The following is a 14,824-nucleotide window of genomic DNA, read 5'->3' on the forward strand; positions in this document are numbered from 1 at the left end:
AAAAGGTACCTGCTTAAGCGCCTGGTTGTTATTCCTGATAAGTTCCGGCTGATTTTTGTTTGGAGGATTGAAATCCGATCCCACTAATTTTACTGCTGATCTGGTATGTGATCTAGTTCTGGAATCAATACCCAGCCAAATTTGTTTACTTACGGCAGCGTCTGCCTTTGTTTTCTCTTGCCCTTTGGTTTTTTGTTTGTTGTCTTCAATTTTATGACAATCCAATCTTTCATGTGCCTTATTCTTATTCCTAACATTTTTAGGGCGTGTTGGCAAAACACGTGTTGTCGATAAAGTATAAGTCTGTGGGTCAACGCCCGACACGACTTGTTTCATCTCAAAATTTGAATATTTGTTTTTAAAATATTCTTTTTGCTTTGTTTGTCGGTAGGGCTTTCTACCTAACCCTTGTTCCAACCTTTGAAAACGACCTGAAGTGTCGTCATACTTTGTTTTCTCTGCCTGTTCATCGCCCTTTGTGATGAACGGCTTCTCAGGTTCTTTGACCCTGAGAGATTCAATACAGAAATGACTTAGGATCATTTCTTTTTTGTTTTCTCTTTTTGGACCTACATCATGCTTTGGCGAAAACTTTCCACGTTGTGTTGCGCCATGAAGAACCCAACCTAATTTAGTTTTCTTAGCTACCGGTTCATTGAACCCTCTGGATTTTTCCTCTAATCCAGTCATTAAGTACGCATGTGGCAATCCAAGTAATAATGTAGGAGTTGCATTTTCATAATGCGGTAACTCTGTACTTTCTAAGTAAGAGTATTTGTTAATCAGTTTGTTTCGCGCTTGAGTTTGAGTAGGTAACGATAATTGCTTTATCGTTCTCAAGCCATTTAACGAATAAGTTTTATCAAACTGACCTCTTATTTTTATACGAATTTCTTGACTCGATTTTTCTTTTTGAGTCTTACCATTCGTCCATGCTAATGTCATTGGACGTTCAATTCCTTTTAAATGTAGTTTTTCTACTATGTCACTTTGTACTAGACTTACTGAGGACCCTGTATCCATGAAGGCAAAGGTTTCTACTTCATGCGGTCCGTTCTTAAGAGTGACGGGAATTATTTGATAATGGATTGTTTTACCAGAATGGTGGTAATTTATATTTTCATTGTCGCTTTCATCAGACCTTTTTTCCTGTGCTATAACATGTAACAGTTGGTGATGTCTACTTTTGCACCCTTCTATGTTACAAATTTTAGTGGTTCTACAATTCTTTACCGAGTGATTCGGTCTGCAGCACGAGAAGCATAAATTCTTCTCCTTAACGATCTTCCTCCGTTGGTCGGGAGAGAGTTCTCTAAATTTACCACAATCTATTATCCTGTGGTCAAGCTCGCATAACAAGCACTTTTGGTAGCTTGTAGCGTGATAATTAATCCTGTTAGATTTTTCTATTCTAACGGGTTTATCGTCTTGTAATCCCCGCTCAGCTATCAACATGGTAGCTAGCTTTTGCTGGGGCTGTAACCAATCAAATAAATCGCTTACCGTTGGAGCGACAAAGGGATTTGCAGTGGTTGAAAGCGCCCTTTCCTCATTAACGTGAGTTAGCCATTTTAAGTGCAGTCCCTGTGGTAACCTGCTGACTAAATCACGGACTAAACGTTGGTCATTGAGATATTCCTTACGTCCCAAACAGTCCATATTGGTGACGAGGTTACCAATTCGAGATACGAAGTCTACTATGGTTTGTGGTTGTTCGAAACGTGGATTCCTAATTTCAAGCACGTCTCGTAAAAGGCCTGAATATATCAGCTCGATGCTTCCGAACTGATCCTCTAATTTTTGGATAATTTTGTTAACGTTGCGCGAGTCTAAAAGCAGCGCGTTAACTGCTTGTAGTGCGCCTCCCTTCAAGCATCTTTGCAATCGATGCAGGTTTTCTAAATCAGTGAATTCCCCTTCACGAGTTGTTTCGTAGAAGGTTTGTTTAAATCTGGGCCACATCTTACAGGACCCATCAAAATAAGGCAAGTCCATTAGGGACTGCCTTAGGGCGTACTTATTTGCGGTAGTCTGGTTACCGACGTTGATTTTATTAATTTTTTGAATTAATAAGTCAAAAATTTCCGCTTGGGGATTTTCTAATTGACTTCTCTCTTTAAATTTTCTTAATTGCCTCTCTTTCTCCGCGAGAGAGTCTCTAATAGCCTGGCACTTCCTACAAAGCCAAAGCTCGCTCTTCTTTGGCTTATGTTTCAACCCTACGCAACTCAGGTGGAACCAGCGATCGCAATCGTCGCAGGCCACCATATTGTCTACATCATTAGCTTTAACACATAGGCGACAGTTGCCATTTGGATTTTGTACAAAATTATACTCCATAGCTACGCTCTTAAAATTAGCTTACTTACTTCCTTTTCTGTGTTGGACCGACGGTGTTCTTCGTAGTCCGCAGATGCCGGTGCGATACCGACGGTGTTCTTCCAATCTGCAGGTGCCGGCGCGAGACCGACTGTGTTCTTCTAATCTGCAGGTGCCGGCCCGAGACCGACTGTGTTCTTCCTTCCTATTTACCAGTTGCAGTAAAACATAACTTTTGTCTCCAGTTTTCCGTGAAGAAACACTACTCAACTTTTGCGTTTTCACGGATAGTTATCCTACGTTTTGCATCACAACACTACTACAAATGTCAGACTGCATCGAATGTGGATTCCGCGCACCCACGTCTATCAGTGTTAATATATGTGCGTGCTGTCAAAAGGTTCAGCAAATTCCCCTTGTCTAAGGTGTCTGCTGCGTCTCTTATACTTTCCACTACAGTCACTATACACTTGGTATGTATGTTTACTTGTAACACTGTATTAGAACTTTAGTTTATATTTGTATCCTCAGAAGCTGCCACTTCATCCGCGCAACCTCCTTAATCGCACTTAATCCTGGGAGAATGCTTTCTATGCTGTACACCGTTTATACTTATCACACTATTTCTGGTTATCGGCCAGGTTTCGACTGTCCGGAAGTTTCAGTGTTCAGTGATAGATTTCAACTATCACTCTCCAGTGCTCCTCTCTGGAGCCACCATGAAACAACGGGAATTTTTTCCCAACACTTTGCTTACCAGAGCGAGTCCGTGGACTTTATATTTCACCTAATGTTCCTTGGGCTGTGGTCCTGCTTCCGTGGTTGGGTTTTCTTTCTTAGAAGGACGTCTGGAGTTTTAGAACTTTGAAACTTAATTTATTCAGAAAATATTTACAAAAGTTATCTTAAAGCTACATGTTGCCCGCGCGATTCATATATCGCTACGGGAAAATTTGTCCCTTTTAGTCCTTAAGTTTTTCCCTATTCTCCTGAGATACGGTGTAGATTTCCTATGGCCTTAGAAGGGCGCAATTCCTATTTGTTTACTTATATATTTGGCCCTGCCTCTTCAAGACTGACGTATTTAACCACAATACGGATTCCTGCTATTCAATCCTAGTCCAGTCCCCCAAGGGCTCACAAAATATGCGGTTACATTTGTACCGCTTTCTAAGATTTTATTACTATCCTAACCGCAGAGTAAGTGAGAAGGAAAAACCAAAGCTAGCTAATAGGACTACGTATGGCACGCTTATGTATATTAGGCGCGGGAGGTTGATAAATAGACAGTGATCCCTTTTTCTGTGTTCTTTTCATTTCATTTTCGGGTTTTTAAGATCATCATCAACCTTCCCTACGCGTAGCAGTGATGCATTTCTTATGCACTGCTGACATTGTATAATTAACTCATTTGCGCGGCAACAAACAGCATTCATTCAACCCAATGCCGTTGGAATAATAAAGGAAGCACCGACATGTACGAATACAGCACCTCAGCCTGAAACAAAGTATTACAGAATAGTAAACAATTCCTTTGTCATGAGATGAGATGGAATTACCGTTCTATACAGTTGCTAATGTTCAATTGATGGCAGTGAATTATTGCCTACTGATAATCTGAGAAATCAATCAGTTACCTTAGCTTTGAGCAAAGGCAGTGATATATCTTAAACGGAACAATAATGATTCTATTACCTGTACTACACCACATATATAATATGCAATTAAAAAAACTGAGATACTCACATTAAAGCACTTTGAATTGTTCGTAAAGGTACAAGTAAGGAATGCTAACAAAATCACTGCATTACAGTTGAGAGGTTTTATGAGATCACGTTCCCGTACCGATGTACGGCTGAATATCTGATATATCCACAAATCGCAGAGATTCAATTTCCTCCCCACACATCGGGCATTGGTTATCGGTAAACTCTAGAATTCTATGATGCGCCTATTTAGTCTAAAATCGCATACGTTTGCAGCGCAAATAATACTTACTTGGTGAGTTCTGCTTTGAGAGCTGGAAAATCACATTCCGGACAGGCCACTACATTCTCCTTAACGATATGCTGACCCTGAAATATGCAAGAACGCAAGGTAGACACATACCCTAGCAAATTATTGTTTCCTATAATCACCGTAGCAATACAAATCGGTAGCGTAGTCTTGCACTGACCGCAAATAAATTCCATACTAGGCAAAGTGGCATCACACACCGGACAGGGACCCGCCTCATACGCTCCTTCGTCCTCCAGCTGACCGCGGGGTGCCTTGCGCACAATCGACTCTATCTTCTTAGCATATTTCGCATCGATTTGGTTACGAAACTCCGATCGCATCAGCATCACCGCATATTCGAAAGCGGATTTTCGCAAACCTGTTCGATGACACTCAATTACCGTTGATGTGAGAATAGGGACTACGTCTGGAAAGCAATTAAACAGTGGTGTTAAGTAAACGGTTCATCTACAGTTGTAACTCAGATCTTACGGGAAGGAAATTGGGAAATATTTTTGGCCACTTCTAGTAGAAGGCGAGCCGCCAGCAAATGATTTGCTCGTTTAACGTGTGTCCTCACCAGTGTGTAGCGGTGAAGCAACGTAAGGGAGGCCTTCATATCGGATGCTATGGCAAGATTGTTCCGCTTGAGTTCTTGGTACATGGAGAAGAGCAAATCGTGAGCACTTCGATAGTTTCCAGCAATTTGTTCCTGATTGGCAATAATCATTGCCGCCTTGGCTGCCTCCTTGAACTGCCTTTTAGCCATGTACAATCGAAACAAAAGTTTGGGATCTTTCGGTACGCCATCCAATTCGCCGAGAAGATATTCGATTAGCTGATTTGATAATTTTTCATCGTTAGCAGAAGCGACGCAGTCGATAGCCAGTGAGAGAGCCATGTTTTCCTCGTTACTGAAGGAGGCTGCTTTAAGCAGGTGCTTCAAGGCTTTGTAATATTCTTTTCCTAGAAAGTAGTACTTTCCAGCGAGTAGTGTGTATTTTTCGCTTTCGAAATGCGTAGCCAGTACTAGGTAGTCACTCGGTTTTGCGTTAGAGCTTTGTTCTAACACTTCACCGTAATATCGAATTTTATTTTGTTTCTGAGCAATCGCGAATGCGTCCCCAATCGAGCCACAGAGCACCAAAAATTGAATTGCCGATTCGAAATCACCGTGGCGCTCAAAGTACTTGGACAATAGTTTGGAACCTTCAATCGAACGTGTTTCCATCAGTATTTCAGAAGCACTGTGAGGATCCGAAAGATGCTCTAGGTATATTCTAACAACGCTATCCATGTCCCCAGCCAGCTGGTAACCGTTGATGGCTTCAGCGTAACGTCCTTCTGCTTCCTTTGCTTTGGCATAGGATGCCTGCAACTTGAGACTCGTGACATTAGGTAAAATACTGTCAACCTTTTTCCACAGCTTCAAGTGAATGTACAACTCACAGCACTTGTCCCAGCTTTCACCCCGCTCAAGCAAAATCGCCGCCTCGTTCAGATTCCCACTGTTCACCAGCGCGTTGCCACAATCATTGAACAACTGCTTGTCGTCCAACTCGAGGGCTAACTGTACACCTCGCCTATAGTCACCACATTTGATGCTCGTTCGGGAAATTCCCGCCTTGCACAGCCTTACGTGTTGGTTTAGTAGCTCCTGTTCAATCACTCCATCCGCTGAGCTTGGTAGAATGTCACTTTTGAGACCGCGTTCGTAGTTCATCAGCGCTTCCGCTTGGTTACCGCTAAAAGAGAAATTGTATTTTTTTAGAATTTGAGTACCTTTCGCACCTTGCGTTTCCTTTACAGGATATTCGCAGCAAACGCATGGTACTTTATCAAAACAAAAAAACTCACGTAAACTCCAACTGCTGAGCATACTCTCGTGCCAAAAATGGAAGCTGGTCCGGGGCAAGTGAGCTAGCCAAAGCCATAGCTTGTTCCCATTGCAATAAATCTCGACACAATTCAAGTGCTTCCAGAGGGTTCCCGCTTTTTGCAAACAATGTTTTTGCTTCGTCGATTTTATTTAGCAGTAAGGCACAGAATCCAGCCAGCGTGTTGAGATCCTCTATTTGTACTATGTCTTCTAGTGCATAAACCATTGCAACGTCCCCGATATTACGGAACACTTTGATAGCTAGAAGAAGAAGATATTAATCTCATTGAACTCAACTAGATCTTCAAAATGATGCTCACCGAAAGCTATATTCATATCGGCCAACGCTGACTGACCTAGTCGTTTCCATTCTTCCACATCGTTCATAAGATTGCACAATTCCCAGGCTTCGTTATACTTACGCATCGTAATCACAGCTTGCAGCTGTTCTTTAGCATCTCTTCCGGGTTTATTCGCGTGTGTATCTAGCACAACCGTTGTGAATCTACCGCCACTGCCATGAAGACACAAATCTCCATCGTACAACATAAGCGGAATCTGATCGCTAATCAAACTGGTAACACCGACCCTTTCCACTTTTCTCCCTTGCACCGATGCTCGCACAAACGCGTAAGTTACGCAAGTGCTTCGATCGAATGCGATAAACACGCTTGAGTGAGAGTAATCCCACATAATGCCAATGGTATGCTTCGGAATCTCTGGGATCCGAATCGTTTCTTCAGTAGCGGCAATATACACGTAACCATGGCTGTGATCGTCTAGAAACACCAGTCGCGTTCCATCCAAATCAGTGAATAACGCCTTTATGCCAACTTGGTGACGAAACTGAAGTACTGTTGACCAGCGCTCCAGAGAAAAGTGCACAATGTTACCCAGCTGGTTGATGCATAAAATGATTAAATAGGATAAAAACATAGATTGCTATTACTTACATCCGTTGCGAAGCATAGAAAATCATTGGTCAACGTCAGGCAAGTGATGATCGATTCAACCATACCCCGAATTTCATCCGGGAAAACTTTCGGTTCCCGATTCAACGTAGCCTCACTTGTGGATTCGATCTAGAATATTAAATATTACGATTTGGAAGTTATTCAGATTGCTTCTATTCACTTACCGAATGTAGCATTATTTGTCCTCCACAGAGAACCGCACAGTATTCCGAGCTAAGCGCAACTTCCTTGATTTCCGACATGTACTCACGATCACCGAGTAGCAGCGGATTGTCATTCAGTGATCGGCCTAAATCGTAGAACCACACGTGATTGTTCATCCCGCAGGCGAGATGGTACGGTCCAATCGCCAGAAATGATGGCTCAATCTCCAAGGCAATCGTCGTTGGAGCGGATTTTACCTTATCTGGAGCGTAGTGATGAATTGTTACTTCTGCTAAACTGGAAAGTAGTGCGATTCGCGGAGGGGAAACCGCAAACAGCGAGTGAAGTTTTGTAACGAATACACAGACGGCACCCTGTGACGTGGTCACACCGAGTAATTGACCGTCAGAGCTCCAATCGATGTTTTTCATAGCTGCCTGATCGTGAAGAGTCAGAATCTTAACCGTTTCTTGAAGGTTAGACATCGAGTGGATTTTTATGCTGAAAAAAAAAGATTATTTATTTCGTTATATTAACTAAAAGCGATGATTCTACTTATTATCGCCGCACGACGCAACCAACTCCAGTTCCTTGCAAACGGCTATACTATTAAGCGAATCCCGGTGATTTTTCACTTGCCAGAGTTCCTGCCCAACTTCCCTGGGATGAGTAGAAATTGACACCACATGGCCTAAGCTAAACCCAAGTAAAACGTAACCATCACTAAACCACTTATGCTGGATTAGCGATCCGTATCGCTGCTGAAAGCCAAGCTCCGTAGGTGAATCCGGCTCCGGCAAGTGATACAAAAACAACGTCCGCTTTCCCAAAATCATACTGATGGTATTCTCACCCGGCACCCGTTCATCCGTCTTCATCTCAGCAAAATGCATATCACTTGGAGTATCTCTCAGCTGTACTGATCGCAATGTATCCCCTTCCTCATTACTCAATGACAGAAACTTATCCTCGCTTCCCAGTGCCAAAATGTTCTCCGTTGACCACGCTCCACACGTTATACGCTTCGTATGCTTCCCTAGTATCGGAATACGCTTCGTCGTTAGGTGGTTATAGATCGACAGATTGCCTCTGGATGTCGCTACCGCCAACAGACTGCCCCGTTTAGACCAGACGATGCAGCTAGGGGGATCGCGAACACCAATATCGACGCTTTGTTTCTTCCGTGAGTTTGCGTCCCAAACGATCAGCTGAGAGGAGCTTTGCGTTATTATTGCCAGCACATCTCCATCCTTGTCCCATGCAAATCCTGCGCATAGTCTGAAAAATGAGCAGAATGTTTGATGGGACATATTAGCTTATACTGCTAGTCAAGCTTGTATTCGTCTGATTTAGCGACTTTAGTCACTTTCCCATTCCATTTTTGTTTTGTCTTAGACAAATACAGAAGCGGCAAATCTTTCACTAAATTGGTATAAATTTTGTTAACTAACGCTAATAACGATAATATTTTTCGTCCTCGAGCAAGTTATCAGGTTAAAGAAATATCGATTTACAAAAGTTAACAGTCGTATTAACATTCGACAGGAAAGTTAACTTTTCCATTCGATCGATACTTACCCTTGGAGCACTATCCGCTCTACCAATTGGCCTTGCCTGTTAAAAATAGCCACCGTACCATCGCTTCCAGTGGTGGCCATTAGCTGTGCCGATCCACCCGTTTGCCACAGAAAGTATACATCGCCCTGACCGTGCGGATCCTCGTTCCGATAGAGAACCTAGAAGTTACACGGTACGAATAAAACGCCGTCAAGTTGCTTGCGTTGTAAACTAACGGATATTTCACTTACCTTTTCGCCACTCATCGTGCAGTTAACTGTTATTCTGACCACTCATTAAAACACTATCATTTTCACAAATTTGAAATGAGCGAATTTTTCACTGCTGCTCCTAAATTTTGAAAACTATTTGTTTATCGTTTTGCACAGGTTTGCGTTGCCATGGAAGCAAAATTTGTCATTGTTAATGTTGACGTTTGAACAAGCGACGCAATTTTTACCTCACTTGTTTTTTATCGTCTTTTTGTGCTTTTTATTCATCAAATTTTGACAACGACCGCGACAGCAAGAGCATTCAACAGGCCATCCAAACTCTATAACGCAGAGTTTGTAAAAAGAGTTGCGCAAAAAGAATTAAGTGTGACCACGATTATCATTGGGGTACGTTCACATAGCCAAATCTGTCGGAGTGTTCACGGAAACGAAAAACTACCTAAAATTGAGTTCTTTTGACTCAATCTCGTGGTATCGTGGGGGAACTTAAAATTAGGTAAACCGTGTTGAAGGTAGTTTCCATTTAACCACGGCAAAAATTACAACTCATTGATAGGTTTTTTATACTCAAATTTAAGTTGAATTTACCTAATTTTGAGTATACCCCAAACAACTCAAAAGTACCTTCCTCCACGGAAGACCTCGACTGAGTCGAATCTCTCGTTTTGTTTTTGACAACACTAATGAGTGCGAAAGCGACGCACAACTCAAAAGTAAGTTAAAAGAACTTATGCTACAGGTTGTTTTATTTAACCGTGTTCAAAACTGGAGCCCGAATACGAGCAAGCACCAGCCAGCATTCCGGCTCTTTTTCTGGCTGAACTTAACTGGGTTGGAACACGGTTAAAAAAGTACCTATAAATGAGTTTTATACGACCCATCTGCGGCAAAACTGGGAAAACTCATTTATTGGGTAAACAGCACTTTCTTAATAATGGGTAAAATCATAATACGTCAAAAATGGGTAGCTTTTCATCCAATTTTTTTCTCTAAATGGCATTCAAACTGGGTAGAAAACTACCCATTTTTCAGAACAGTCAGAAGATGATCAATGGATTTCAAAATAAATTATTTTGATCGTCCAAATTGGGAAAACCATACGAATATATTGATTTGTTCCAATATATAATTGATTTTTATTAAGATAAAAATATTAATTCACGTTTATTCTGTGTTCTCGCTTTCTTCGAAAATTATGAATAAATTTTGTACAGTACAACGCTTGCTGGACAGTTTAACTTTGTAAGCGAATACGTCTAAAAAGTCTGCAATTTTCAACAGATTTGTCGGAACGCTCAAATTGAACACCATGAAGGATTTGAACAGCGTATCGATCGCATTGGTCGACTCTGGTCCACAGGAAACAGTAACATTAGGTGGCAAAAAAACAAAAAATATTCCTCTCTTTGATACACAATATACAATGTTAAAGCATTCTGCTCTTGGATGGACATGTGAATCCGGTATCCATCTAGTTAATGGTGCAGCTAGCTGATTGTCTAAAGATTTGTTTGGCTCTGTGTTTTCTGCATTTCTTAACCCTTTTTGAGTCAATGTGGACATTATTTTTAGACTGACTCGAAAGCGATTTGTAATCTAACCAAATCAAGTTAATTATAATATCTGTATATTTTCTCAGTAGCAAATTTACTGTTTGAACCGACTAGCTTCCCGAACGTTTCGTCGTCTAGAATTCTACTGAGTTTATCAATTTCTGTTGCTCAGAGTCTTGATAAATTTTGAGGGATACTGATAACGCTTTGCTTACATCTTCGGATTATCTGCGCAACGAAAATTAAATAAAATATTGCTTCGATCAGTCAATAGGACGTCTAGCTTACTTGGATTATCTTTTAGTTTCTCCTTAGCGCAAAACTTAACTTGGGGAACCGAGATCTTCAAACTCCGCTGCTAGATTGAATACTCGAAAATCAACTAAGTATTTTTCAACCATTTATGGGTAACTTATTATATATTTTTCTCTGTGGAGTATCAATGTTGAGATGGGTACTTTTTCACCCAGTTTTTGATTAGGAAAACTACCCAATTCGTGACAGCTGGAACTGCACCATAAACTGAGTGCTTCTGGTACTCATTATTGGGTACTTTTGACATTAAAAATGTCTTACTTCACTATCTGGGGCTAGGTGTCATTCTAAAATCTGAACTATCTCCCATGTAACGAAACTATGTAAGGTTTGCACGCTTATAACTCCGATATTACTAGATGGATTTTAATCATTCATACACCAACCGATTCAGAAACACCTAACTTAAATATTGGTAATAATTTAATATCTCCCCAATAAAAGTAACCTTTGGAAATTGGTAAAATTAAGAAGTTCACGGAAAACGGGAAAATTACCATTCGTGAGGCAGATTTCTCAGACACAGCCGTCATTAGAGGGCATCTTCGTGACTCAGTCAAACACGAAAAGTCATAAATAGAAGCGACGCATGTCCGTTTGAATCAGTTGTTGCTAATATCCCATACAAGCAACATCGTCTCCGGGCGATGCAATAAGCGCTATCGATTTTCGGCAACGTTGGCATTTGCACACACTCGCACCTAAGTGACTAAACCATATACGGTTAGTTTATAAATAGAGGTGACGCATACACGTTTGAATCAGTTTTTGTACTTATGTCGAACGGGTAAGATCATGGCTGCAGCGTCTGGACGCTACACTAAGCGGTAGACGCTATGCATTTTCGGCAGCGGTGGCCGTGTGCGGTTTTTTCGGGTGCACGGTGTCACAGAATGATTTGCAAAGTGGGTGGGTGGGGTGGTTTGGATTTAATTCAATACGGCAGGATGCGACTTATGTGTGCTGCTTGAGAGTGTTGCGTTGAAAAAAAATATTTATTTTTGTGCATGCGTGTGCGTTATAATTTGTTAATCCATGTTTACGGCGCTTTGTAGCTGGGTAGGGTAAAGAGCCTATGGGGTTCATATGTTTGATGTTTCGGTTATATGTGATATATTTCGGTTATATGTTTTTTTATCAGTAAGGCATCTGACAATGTGCTTCTGTAGTTATTGCACTGTTCAGCAGCGTAGTATTTTATATAGAAGAGTATACTCCGGTTTTTTTTTTTGCGAGGATTTTGAAATTTACGCGGTTTTCATTTACGCGTTTTTTGAAATTTATGCGGCCTGTATCCCCCGCGTAAAAAAACCTGAATGTAATTGCATCGGAAACAATCGCATTCCCAGCAGAACTTTTTGTTTTCTAATTCAGCTTTTTGTTGGTGGCTGCGTTCTCAAATGCGCACCCCATTTTGACAAGTCGTTCGTCCAGTGTCAAGTTTATCAATCCCAGCATGCCTATTTAAAATTCGCTCTCGTGTCAAACAATAGAAATAATTTTTTTATTGATGATTGTGCGTTTGCTATTAGAAGCCTTTTTCGTTGTGATCATCATTTGCGTAGAAGAGGGAATATTGCTAAACGGTTTTGAAAAACATATAGCGAATCCAAATGTCATCACGTTGTATTGTGGACGGATTTGGATTCAGTTTGTGGAAAGGTCAAAACCGGATTTCCTTTCCTACTGGCAACTTTGCGCGTGAGAAATTTCGGCAAGCGCGGGGACTCGAAACTCTAAACATGAATCACCGAAATGTGAACAATTACTACATGTGTTGTAAACATTTTCATACAGGTATGTTTCCCATCGAAAACATCGAAACCTTTCTAGGAAAGTCTGCTGCACCACATGCAATGCGACATCTAGACTGGATCCTTACCCTGCAAATTGTCCAAGATGACGATTATGATAAATCTGGTGGTTAACAACATTTATCGTAAATTGATATGAAGTTGTTCCTATTTAATCATTCCAAATTTCGTCTTCGAAAGCATGATTCAGAGGGCCGAGCTTGCGATGCCGAGACCCGAGCTTCAGATCGGTCTGTACATGTTTATAAGTATTTATGTGACGTAAAAGGTCACATCGTTTTCACGGAGATAACTACCCTGAGTTATGTTTAGAACATAACCTGGAACTAGCCATCGACTTCGGAGTACACCGTGCAATTGCTGGCTGTGTGCAATCGAGAAAAATGCTGGCGGCTCAACATCGAACAAGCTGGAAGCCTACATTCGATCATGATCATCAATATCGACTGGGCCCGAACTGTTCGCTCAGTGCTTTGGGCAAAGTTATGACAAACGGTTCAGGTTTAAATATCGACACTTACAGCAGTTTTCATATAACCAGAAATACGATTATGAACTAATTGGTCAGTGTTTAAATTGATTCGCGAAGTAGTGAAAAAGGTAATTATAAGCAAACGCACCAACATCCAATCAAAATTGACGCTTATTGTTTGACACAAGAAAAGTTTTAAACAGGGCCTGCTAGGATTGATAAAATTGACACTGGACGAACGACTTGTCAAAATGGGGTGCGCATTTGAGAACGCATCCACCAACAAAAAGCTGAATTTCAAACACTTTTGTTTCGTACTACACAAAACGGAAAATTTTAAAATAGAACTTACCGTCCCAGCAGCAGTTTAAGCGGGTGTTCTTTTTCGATTAAAATTCAAGCCATGCCTTAAGCGTTACTGGACTTACAATTGTTTTCCCAGTTTATGCAGTCAGAGTATCTGTCCTGCCTTATTTATTTAAAACACCCGTTTTAACTGGTTGTGCGAACGTTGTATAACAATGTAATTTATCATATAATTTCATTTGTTCAACCACTAATCGATCAAGAAATACTTAACCTTAAGATTGTTTACTTAAGTTCATTAGTACATTATTGAAAATTTAAATGTAAAATGAAATTTCATACTTCATGGAGAATCTATATATTTCCGTTGGCGGGCGTGGGCTTCCTCATCACAGTTCTTAATGTGGAACTTTTCTTTTGAATATAATTTCTGGACAGACCAGCCTATTTTTACTAGATGGATCAGCCAAATAATGCCAATCACCTAGTGAGATACTTGATTAATTGTAATAATAGATTACCGTTAAATGACCTTCAATAAATTATGTTTTAATGGGGAGGGTATATAGCAAATAGTAACATATGAAAACAGGCGAGTGAGCAAGACTCACGTCGATATGTGTGACGGATAAAAATCATTTGCACGCTCTTGAAAAAAGCTACATTTTTAATGTCTCCGTGGTCGTGTCCTGTACACAACCCTTTAATTTTTTTAACCGTGAATGGTGCGCATACTTTTTCAGTGTAAATGGAGCACGTTCACGAAGAACGGAAAAAGCTCACAGAAATGCTGGCGAATGACGTTTCAATGCAGAGATGCCAGGTTTGCAGACAAGTCTGCAAATTGGCAGACTTTTAATTTAAGCTGCAGATTTTTTCGATGATGCAGATATTTGCAGATTTTTTAGTTTGGTTGCAGATATTTGCAGATTTTTTAGTTTGGTTGCAGATATTTGCAGATTTTTGGATATAAAGGCTTTTGGTTACACTAGGTTTCCTGACATTTTTTGTTCTTCCCAGACTTTTAAAATTATTATCGCAGACATTTGAAAAAAGTACCTGGCATCTCTGTTTCAATGATCGATGTGCGCAGAGATGCCAGATTTGCAGACAAGTCTGCAAATTCGCAGACTTTTAATTCAAGCTGCAGATTTTTTCGATGACGCAGATATTTGCAGATTTTCTAGTTTGGTTGCAGATATTTGCAGATTTTTTAGTTTTGTTGCAGATATTTGCAGATTTTTGAATATAAAGGCTTCT

General features: G+C 40.7%; 1 protein-coding gene across 2 annotated transcripts; it reads right to left on the reverse strand.

Moving 5' to 3' along the window:
• Positions 1 to 3,173: 3,173 nt before the first annotated feature.
• LOC131692070 (WD repeat-containing protein 19) lies at positions 3,174 to 9,419 on the reverse strand. Of its 2 annotated transcripts, XR_009305906.1 has the most exons (13): positions 9,123 to 9,419; positions 8,893 to 9,050; positions 7,870 to 8,592; positions 7,335 to 7,815; positions 7,150 to 7,278; positions 6,517 to 7,093; positions 6,175 to 6,457; positions 4,810 to 6,062; positions 4,458 to 4,744; positions 4,318 to 4,394; positions 4,066 to 4,259; positions 3,879 to 3,985; positions 3,174 to 3,817 (listed from the first exon to the last, which is right to left on the reverse strand). XR_009305906.1 is itself a non-coding variant. In XM_058978924.1 (11 exons), exons 1-11 carry the CDS (start codon positions 9,135 to 9,137, stop codon positions 4,151 to 4,153), a joined length of 4,092 nt encoding a protein of 1,363 aa, XP_058834907.1. In that variant the 5' UTR covers positions 9,138 to 9,419; the 3' UTR covers positions 4,021 to 4,150. The 2 variants fall into 2 exon arrangements, 1 of the variants encoding a protein (XP_058834907.1); XM_058978924.1 differs by lacking the exons at positions 3,174 to 3,817; positions 3,879 to 3,985 and having other exon boundaries at positions 4,021 to 4,259.
• Between the last annotated feature and the right edge of the window lie 5,405 nt (positions 9,420 to 14,824).

The sequence above is a fragment of the Topomyia yanbarensis genome, chromosome 3 (genome assembly GCF_030247195.1).
Source record: "Topomyia yanbarensis strain Yona2022 chromosome 3, ASM3024719v1, whole genome shotgun sequence".
Taxonomy (NCBI): Eukaryota; Metazoa; Arthropoda; class Insecta; order Diptera; family Culicidae; genus Topomyia; species Topomyia yanbarensis.